Source organism: Micropterus dolomieu, linkage group LG12 (genome assembly GCF_021292245.1).
Source record: "Micropterus dolomieu isolate WLL.071019.BEF.003 ecotype Adirondacks linkage group LG12, ASM2129224v1, whole genome shotgun sequence".
In the NCBI taxonomy this organism is placed as follows: Eukaryota; Metazoa; Chordata; class Actinopteri; order Centrarchiformes; family Centrarchidae; genus Micropterus; species Micropterus dolomieu.
In genome coordinates, this window is record NC_060161.1 from 37,138,968 (window position 1) to 37,149,374 (window position 10,407).

Genomic DNA, 10,407 nt, shown 5'->3' on the forward strand with positions numbered 1-10,407 from the left:
AGTAGCTATATTACGGTTACTGTTTAAATGGTGAAATCAGATGAAACAGACAGTTTGTTCACAAACATCTGCTGCTTCTCTCGGCAGCTAAGAGAGTCCAAACACATCATTAACATCACAGTGAAGCTGTTTGTTCACTTAACGGGCCATCGTGTGTTTGTCCAGGTCGGCTCTCTATTCAAATGGGGATCAGCTGCTTGAAAAGGCGACTGATGCGCATTTTCACCTCTCTTCAGGTGATCAGCTTGAATAGGAGGCAGAGAGCTGAACATGTGGACATCAGCTGGCTATTCAGCTGCATTAATGAGCAGCCCAAACAGATGCAAACACAAAGCCACTGAAGGAAAACTGTGTGTTGTGAATGTAGCCTGCAAACCTCTTTAGTCTCCGTTAATACAGAAGAAATTAGAAATATAACAACAACATGTTGATCTGATGCTCACTTAATAAATAAATACTGGTATTTAATATTTGGGGAGGATCTCTTCTCTGTGGCAGCGGCAGGTATTAAAAGCACAGAGGACAAACACACAAACAGAGCAACACAAACCTGATAGGCCTATACATGTTGACATGTTTTCCCCTCATCTAGAAAAAAGAGTCAGCCATCATGTTGGTTTAATTTGAGCTGACAGTCACATGTCTGTGATCATATTCATGCCACAGACAGTCTGATCTTATAGCAGCCACAGACCTTCTGCTGCTTCCAGACTTTATTCTGGGGACGTAGTTTAACCTTATTTAGAAGAAACCAAACCATGGCCTAAACCAAGGGCCTCACTTTGTGTTGAAAAGTGGGGACAGAAGGGCTCAGATTAGGGGTGTGATGGGTCGGTTTTTCCAATGGGCATTCTGGACACGGGCCTAGGAGCCCATGCACACCTAGGGCCGAAGAGAAATGGTTGTAGTAAACGCAAATGAAGAGAGGGAGGCGTCTTTAATGAGAATTTAAAAGGAGCCAGGAGGATTTTTTAGGGATGACGAGCAAACAAACCAGGGACCGAAGGAGGCTAGTGTTAGTTCACTTTATGTGTGTTACATCCCCGGCTTGTCTCGGGGTGTGGGACGAACAAAAAGATAAATAACCGGGTGGAAAATCCATGTTAATGCATTTATTCTCAATCAAAAATAACAAAAAAACATTTAATCAATGACAAACGATCTCTGCCCACACAGGAGACGTTGCGACTTATATAAAGTAAATTCACAACATGCAACGCAATGGGCCACACAGTCACCACGGCTCCCACCGCGCTGGGTAAGCACACATGGAGGTCACCCGCCGCTCACCACACCGGCTTCCACTGAACGGGAACGCCGAGCTGACGACCGCCTCCTTCACGGCGCGAGGAGAAGTTGCGAACGGCTCTGCTTATACAGCCCACTATTCGCCGCTGATCAGCCACAGCTGCGGGTTCCAGCCAGCGTCACACTCGGGGTACAAGTACACACCCGCAGGCGAGACACATTTACACACAATTTACCATGAATGTAGAAAAATAAATTATAGAAAAAAATAAACCTTTGCACAACTTAATTTTCTGAGACGTGACTGTATACACTGTGTGGACACTCAATGCTCGGATTTATGCGTTCTCTGAAAAACAGGTCGAACTGATCCAATACCTTGTTCAGTATAAAGCAAAGTGCATCAATGACTGATTCTCCCTTAGTTTACAATGAGCTTTATTTGTTATGTCCTTTGTAATTTACTGTCAAGTCTGTCATAAATACTGTAATTTATCACACAGTGTTGTACTGTGTTTATCACCGAGGAAGGAAATTACCCGGTTCACAACTTTTCATAGTCATTTACCAGAAACAATCCACTGTAAAACTTACCGATTCCAAAAAAGGCAGATTGTAATGTATTATACGCGTCACTGTACTTTTTACAGTGAAGTTCTGCAGTATTTTAACCTAAACACAGGTTTCAGCAGTAAACAGGATCTGAAGATGAGGAGACTGCACTTCTTCTCTGAACTGTATTGTGTTCCAGCAGTATTTATGGTCACAGGTCAACACTCAGGAACAACAAATAAATCCTCATCAGGCACTGGCATCTTGACACCAGCAGCAGAAACAGAACGACTTTAATACATGTGAAGAATCACAGTAACTAACTTCACTCTTCCTCCAGTCAGCTACAGCAGGAGCGTCGGGACAGAAAGATCTCTCATCACGCTGGAACATACAAATGTCTGGTTAAACTTACGAGACAGAAACATAACAACCAAGCAGCAGCACTTGTTTTCCACCACTCAATGCTCAGAGTATCACACAGAAGACATGAGGATGTTAATCATCTGCACCAACCACCAAACAGCATGTGCCGAGTGAGATTATTGCATCACTGAAGTATTGGTGAAAGCTAGTAAGAGGATCTAGATTACAGATGATTTTGTCAAATGGTTCGGGTCTTCAGTCGGGACAGGAATCTTGTAGTCCACACCTTGTACTCTGATCTGCTTCACCTCTTAGAGGCACTTCAGACTGATGGGTACAACGTGTGGAAACCGACTGTCCACTCAGATGAAGCATCATCATAGCAAGGTAGCAAGCAATTACCCGAGACAGGGGATGTAATCGATGTCCGCTGTTCTAGCCGTTTGTCCAAAAAAAGCGGTCCTTTGTGTCCACAGAGACCGTCTGGCGGGCAGCCATCTTGGTGAGGTCGGCTTCCTCGGTAAGTTTCGTTTTGATCGTCAGATTGAAGAAGAGTTAGCTATGGCGGAGGCGGTCTTTATCGGCCTCTGCTGGCGACCCGTAGGAGCTCCACAGACACGCAGGATATCAATCAATTCGTCTCTTCAGTACAAAGAGGAAGAGGTCAAGGTCAAATTTTATTTATATAGCAAACAGTCACTACTGCCCCAAAGTGCTGTACAGATACAGAGAACAGCATAAGATAAAAAGCATAATAAATAGCCGAATAAAACCCTTCTAAAACAGAATATACCAAAAACAGATAAAAACTATACTTAAAAACAACAATAAAATGTCACAGCTCAGCGTGTGTTAAAAGCCAGTGCAAAAAGATGGTGTTTTTCAAAGTGATTTAAAGCTCTCAATAGATGTAGCTGCTCTAATGTTGAGAGGAAGAGAGTTCCAGAGCTTAGGATAGGACCTGCTACTGAAAAAGCTCTGTCGCCTCTGGTTTTCAGTCTGGACCTTGGACAGTCTAAAAGCAGCTGGTCAGTGGACCTGAGTGCTCTGACTGGAGTGTGCAAAATCAGCATATCAGATAAATACGATGGTGCCAGCCCATTAAGAGATTTAAAAACAAACAATAAGATCTTAAAATGGATTCTAAAAACGACAGGCAGCCAGTGGAGAGACGACAGTACAGGGGTGATGTGGTCACTGCGCCTTTTCCCTGTCAGCAGGCGTGCAGCCGCATTCTGAACTAATTGTAATCGGCGAACTGAAGACTGATCAGGGTATGCACAACTTTTTCCAGTTGGCTATGGGGCAGGTAAGGCTCGACCTTCCCAAGAAGTCTGAGCTGAAAGAAGCTTTTTTTTACAACTGAGCTAATCTGTTTATTGAGTTTAAAAGATCTGTCAATAAAAACACCAAGACTTTTTACAAACGGGCAGCAGTTTGAGGATATTGGGCCAAGAGCACTGTTAAAACCAGAGACATCCAGTCTTTTACTTCATGTAGACATTTTCTCAGCGCTTCAACTGAGTTTGTTTTGGTATTCAAAGGTAGGTAAATTTGGACGTCATCTGTGAAGCAGTGAGAGGAAATGTATTTTTGGAAGATTGATCCCAGGGGCAGCGAGAACAAGACTGGGCCTAAAATTGAGGGACCCCGCTCTCAATCGGGGCTTTGTTTGAGTAGAAACCCGAGGTTTACAGAAAAAGACCTGTCTGTCAGATATGACTGAAATCACTTCAGAGCTGTGCCTTAAAAGCCTGCACAGGACTCGAGTCTGGACAATAAAATCTTGTGGTCAACCGTATGGAACGCTGCAGTCAAATCTAAAAGCACTAGCACAGCAGAGCTACCAGAATCATAAATTAAAAGATCATTAAAAACTTTTAAAAGAGCAGTTTCTGTACTGTTTTAAGATTTAAAACCAGACTTGAAAGAAGTTGTTGGAATTAAGGTGCAGTTGAAGTTGGGTGTCTAATGAGCAGACTGAGGGTCTTAAACTTTGGACCGTCTTTGACAAGTCAGAGAAAGGTATTGGCATAAAATCTTCACAAACAGCTGAACGTAAAAGGTATAATACTGGGATCTGACTCAACACAAAGGGTTAAAACATTACAAAGGACGTGAGCTTTATGACAGTTGTTTTGCACAAGGTTTGACATATACCATGGCTTTCCATTTGAGTTAGAGCTCCTGTGCATAAACGGTGCTATTGAGTCAAGGATTTCTGTGCACGTGGAGTCAAATAAAGTAACCAGCTCATCAATGTCCACATTTGAAAAGGAGGCACCCAGGGACATTAAAGGAGAGGTGTCGAACGCTGCAGCAAAAAGGGAAGCCGTAGGTGGGTTAATTGCACGCCGCTGACGCATGGGGACGCACGCTTTGCTTTGAGGGCACGGCAAAGAAACAGAAAACAGGACAGGCATGTGGTCAGAAATACCTGCATCAGAAATGTCCTTTATGGACAGATTTAGACCATGGGACAAGACCAGGTCCAAAAAATGTCCCTTGTTATGGGTTGGGCAGTTCACAGACTGAGTAAGGTTAAAAGAATCTAAAATGTTTAAGAAGTCCTTGACCAAAGGCTTAGAAACACAACAAACGCGAATATTAAAATCACCAACAATTCAAAAAGGATCGTAATTAAGAGCAATGCCCGCCACGAACGCCGAAAAGTCCTTAAATAAAATCCTTGTTAAATTTAGGAGGGCGGTAAATGAGCGCGCATGACACCGATAAGTTGAGGTTAAGTTCAAAGAGTTGCAGCTCAGAGCTCTTGTATTGTTCACATGGGGTTTTTCTATAGTTAAGACTGGTTTTAAAAACTGTCGCTAGCCCTCCACCTTTTCCTGTGGTTCGAGGAGAGCTAAAGAAAGAGCATGCCGGAGGAAGAAGCTCTGAGAAGGGGAAGCACTCACCGGGTTGAACCCACGTCTCCGAAAGAAGCATGCAGAGAGCCCGGGTAGGATGACAGAAACCATTTAACCACCATCTGTCTAAATCATGCTGTCTAGGATCCAGTGAGCTGCTGTTGAATGCATCTAATACAACATGACTCTCTACAACGAGGACCTGCAGCTTTGAGATTTCATTTAACTAGCTACCGTAACATTAACCTGCTGTGAGCTGGTAGGAAGCCGGGAGAGTGCAGTGAAAAACGGGAGGGTTAGCAAGTCAGGAGAGTAGAAGTGATTTTTATTATAAGTCAGGTTAAGTTGACAAAAGGCAGACTCGCCGCTCACACAGCGCTCTGCCTGTTTCTACATGCTGCAGTAAGCTGATAGTTTTCTTCTGTGGTTTTTGTGGAGAGGCAGTGTAGTTAACAGCTGCAGCTGGTCGCCCTCTGGTGGGCAAACTATGCAACACCCATGACCTGAGTGAAGGATCTGACTCTAGGTTTCTTTTTTAAGTCAGGCCGATGCCGATGACATTCAGTTAGCTCATATCGGCTGATAATAGTTTTCATCAGTTTTCATTCCTGTGTATTAGAAGATATTCAGGTGCATTATAATCTACCTTATGATGGTTTTGATGGTTTATTGCATTAAAATAAAGTTTTTTTCTATCAGGCAAGGATGAAAATAATTTTTTTTTCTGTATTTCATCTCCACTTAGTCTGTAATGGTAAAATAAATGTGTTAATGTACAATGGATTTATATTCCTTAGCTTCTGACCTTTCAAATGAGACCAGAATTATGTATCTGGGCCTGATGGTTGAGCAGTTATTACTGATTTATTTTGGATGTGTGATTTTAGGTGTTTTTCCTGGAAATAGCTGCTAGGGTCCATTAAAGGGGCATTATGTAGTTTCCAGCAGCCACTAGCGGTGCAGTTCTAAAATTGCTACCTGGCGTGAGCTCGTACACGTGTTCGCTTGAACTCATGAGCGAGCAGAATCCAAAACACAACCGCTTTCATACAGAGATCCTGCAATAAACACAGAAACACCAGCATGAAGGCCGTGGCTTTTCACTCAGACATGTTCAGGCTCTGTTACTTCGACGTTCCCGTCTCAGAGGCGGATCAACTCCGGCTCCGTAACGTACACTACCACCTGAACTTACACCACCCTTTGGGATTATTGCACTTTTTTATTTTACCTATTTATGGAACTATGGTTGACGAAGTTGGGGACACGCATTGTTTATACTCGGGCTCAGCCGAGCGGTGGAGATCCCCAGAGACAGACATGATTCCCCCAGAGCTGTTACGCAAGACCATCTCAGATTTTAAAGCACCCCCCACACAGGCCGAGGGACCTTAAGTGGCTGAATGATCTGAACCATCACTTCAACAGGTTTGATCAATCAGCCACACCACCGGGACAATGCACTGTACAGTCCTCTGTACACGCAGAGTACAGAGGACTGACACGAACGTTGTGGACCGGTGTCAGCGAAATCACCTCGTGATCAACGCGGGGAAGACCAAGGAGACGGCGGTCTGCCCTCCCCCCTCCGGTGAACATCCAGGAAATGGTCATTGAGAGAGTGGCCACTTATGTACCTGGGTGTTCACCTGAACAACAAACTGGCCGGGACTCACAACACAGATGCTCTGTCCAAGAGGGGTCAGAGCAGGCTGTCCTTCCTGAGGAGACTGAGGTCCTTTGGAGTGACAGGGCCCCTCCTAAAGACTTTTTATGACTCTGGTGGCGTCAGCCATCCTCTACGCTGTGGTCTGCTGGAGCTTTCCTTCCAGCAGCCGTCAGACTGTACAATGAACACCGTTGACTCTGTGCAATATATCCCATGTGCCATTATTACATCTGTGCATAATTTTCATTTGTGCAATTTTACCAATTCATGTGCAATTATTGTATAATACAGTTTGCTATATCTGACTTCTACAACACTTTTATACCACCAGTATTTGTTTATGCCGCAGGACTGTATAAGGCATAGTCTATTTTAGTTTTAGCTCGTTACATGATCACGGTACATTTACTGCATTTAGCCGACGTGCTTCATCGTTAGCTCGCCTGCTGCTTTCACTAACTATCTTTACTATCTGTGTATCTTTCTCCAGAGGCTGAGCAACATCAGCACAGCTACATGTACTGGATGATAATGAAACGGGTAGTGAGCTGGACTGAATATTATAACGAGACTGTGTCACACTTTATAAGCAGTCAGACCGCAGTTAGTAACTTTACTGTAACTAGTGAGAGTGGATGGCTCTTCCTTCCTCTGGGTTGTTGTGGCCAGTTTGTTGCAGTGTTTTATATTACGTGGGTCACATTAGTTACAGCGACTGAGAGCTGGAGAAGCTGCGTACCTGATGGTAAAACCACAATGAACATAAACTGAACATTTCGAAGCAAACAGCGGCAGGTCCGAGCTAATGTAGCATTAGCTGGCTGCATCGCTACAGGCTAACATCAGGAAACAAATCACTCCACATTTGCTTTTTGCTGTTACATCCCTTCAGGCTAAATCAACAGTGGTACACAGGATAGTAACATGGGTGGCGTTAGTTGGTGAATTAATGTGGAAAGCTAACCTTTACTAATGCTTACTGTGTTCTTACTCAACATCATCTGAACCTGGTCTGACGGGCTTCAGCACAAAAACCTTTATTGTTGTTTTATATCCTTACGTGGAGCCTGTGTTTTGCTGTGAGCCGGTTGTTTTATGGTGTTAGTGGACTGTGTGTCGTTAGCTGCCGTGTTGTCGCTGTAGTCGGAGAGGCTCGGGGCTGAATCCGACCCGGAGACCTCATATTAAAAGCAGGATAGCGGCTGATGCAGGCAATAGAGAAAACAGGCGTGTGTTTGGAACCCACTAACAATTTGATTGATTAAAATCAAAAACGTACATATGGCCGCTTTAAGGACCACTAGTGAAACATAACAGTAGAGCATAGAAAAGCAAAAAATCCAATTTCCATCACACTGGACTGTCAGAACCTCCCGCCAGAGTCTTCAAGTCACAGCCTTTTATTTACCAAGCGATTAATTGAGAAAACACCTGGTAGATTAAAACACTCCTTCTTTGACAGTCACACTAATCATTTGTTCAAAAAAGTAAAAATCATTGAAACAGACTGAATCAGTAGATTCTGACCCACTTCTTCCAGGACCCTCCCTCCAGCAGAAGGGTGAGGGCAGGTGATGTGACCTCGTCATTACCACAACAACATGCATGCTGCTCAGAATATAAAGTTACTGTTGTCTATCCCTCAGTTTGTGAAGGTTCTCTGTCAGCCAGGTCATAGTTATCCAAAGAAGGTTAAAGGCCAACTGGACTGGTTGAAGACACTAGAAGACGTTTCGTCCCTCCTGGAAGGAAACTCAGCCATTTAACCTCTGTGGGGTCGTTTGCCAGGATCATCGATACTGCTGGTTCATTAGGGCTCCTGGCTGTTGTAACGACAGTGGCCTTCACCTGAAGCCAAATGCTTGTTCAGTTTCCTGGGAAGTGATGAAATGACAGCCTCGGTTTAAAATTGCTGAGTTTCCCTACCAGTCAGTCAGAACTGGAGAAGTCTCTTGGATGAGGGACGAAACATCTTCTAGTATTTTCAACCAAGTCCAGGTTTTTCCACTATTCACACAAGTTCGGTTTGTCTCCAGTGTGAACACGTTTGTGATTTCTCAAGGCACCTGACGTGGTAAACGCTTTCCTACACAGGTTACACCTGTACGGTTTCTCTCCGATGTGAACACGTTGGTGCCTTCCTAGGTTAAATGATTGAATGAAAGTTTTCCCACACTGGTAACACCTGTAGGGTTTCTCTCCAGTGTGAACACGTTGGTGCCTTCTCAGGTCTCCTGATGACGTGAAGGTTTTTCCACACTTGTCACAACTGTACGGTTTCTTTCCAGTGTGAATACGTCGGTGTATGGTTAGGCTACGTGGCTCAGCGAAACCTTTCCCACACTGGTCACAGCTGTATGGTTTCTCTCCAGTGTGCACGTGTTGATGCGTCTTTAGGGAATCTGATCTATTGAACGCTTTCCCACACTGATCACAGCAGTAAAGTTTCTCTCCAGTGTGAACACGTTTGTGCCTTCCTAGGTTACCCGATTGAATGAAACTTTTCCCACACTGGTCACAGCTGTACGGTTTCTCTCCAGTGTGAATACATCTGTGGATTTCTAGGCTAGTTGCGGTCGTGAAAGTTTTCCCACACTGATCACAGCTGTACGGTTTCTCTCCAGTGTGAAGTCTCTGATGAGTCTTTAGAGATCCAGCCGTTGGGAAGGATTTGTCACAGTGCTGACAGCGGTGATGTCCGAGTCCCGCTCCTCCTCTCCATTTCTACAGAAACAGACAGACATACGGAGAGAAAGACCGCAAGTGAGATGTCGTGCGAGCCGTCTAGAACCATAAATGATATTTAGAAAAGAAAGCCTTTCGACGTGACCAACCAGTTTCTTAAATTCCTGGAATATTTTGTACCAGAAATTCTTCTTGAGTATTGAGTTGCTAATTCCCTGAAGAATTAAAAACTCGATGCGATTAATCAAATCTCTTTACTTCATACGGCGTGGAGACAAGACCCAAACATGGTTATTCAGTGATGAAAGGCCAAATGCGTCCTCTGTCACAGCAAGGCAACCGCCGCCAGGCCAAAAAGATGTTTCCACCCCTGACACACAGTTATATCTTTTTGCCTCGTTGGTCCATGACAGGACTGATGTCAGTGGAATATTTATTATAAGCAGTATTAATTTTTATTGTCTTGATTGTTAAAACACACACAGACACACACACACACACACACACACACACACCTAAAAAACAACCTCAAACGGCTGGCAGCTAAATGAGAGGCATTGTGTAATTTTGCAAAAGAGATTAACGGACTATCAAAATAGCTGCAGCCCTAAGTTGTAGAGCTTTGTTCTTGTGTTTAGTCCCTCTGTGGTGGGAGGGAGGTGGATAGTGTTTTCTTTGTTCTTAATTTCAGCAGCTAGTCTTGAATTCTCAGTTAAGCCATTTTCTCCTTCTTATATTAGTTTTTATATTTTAGACTACCTATTTGTAAATTCCTTCCTTCCTTGTTATGTTTATGTAACTTATCTTAAAGAGCTCATAGTACCTTACTACCCCACCAGAGCACTGCGCTCCCAGAATGCAGGGTTACTTGTGGTTCCTAGAGTCTCCAAAAGTAGACTAGGAGCCAGAGCGTTCAGCTATCAAGCTCCTCTCCTGTGGAACCAGGTTCCAGTTTGGGTTCAGGAGGCAGACACCATCTCCACATTTAAGAGTAGGCTTAAGACTTTCCTCTTTGATAAA

The 10,407-nt window shown here is 43.9% G+C and overlaps 1 protein-coding gene across 2 annotated transcripts in view; it reads right to left on the reverse strand.

Moving 5' to 3' along the window:
- LOC123980197 (zinc finger protein 239-like) overlaps positions 1-10,407 on the reverse strand; it is a 387,571-nt gene that overhangs the window by 6,833 nt on the left and 370,331 nt on the right. The window contains exon 5 of one of the 2 annotated variants that reach the window (XM_046064463.1): positions 7,937-9,395. The exons of the other annotated variant lie outside the window; for it this stretch is intronic. Within the exon in view, the coding sequence (XP_045920419.1) occupies positions 8,710-9,395 (686 nt within the window). The 3' untranslated portion in view covers positions 7,937-8,709. Of the gene's footprint in view, positions 1-7,936; positions 9,396-10,407 lie in introns of those variants that run through there. 2 annotated transcript variants of the gene reach the window in all.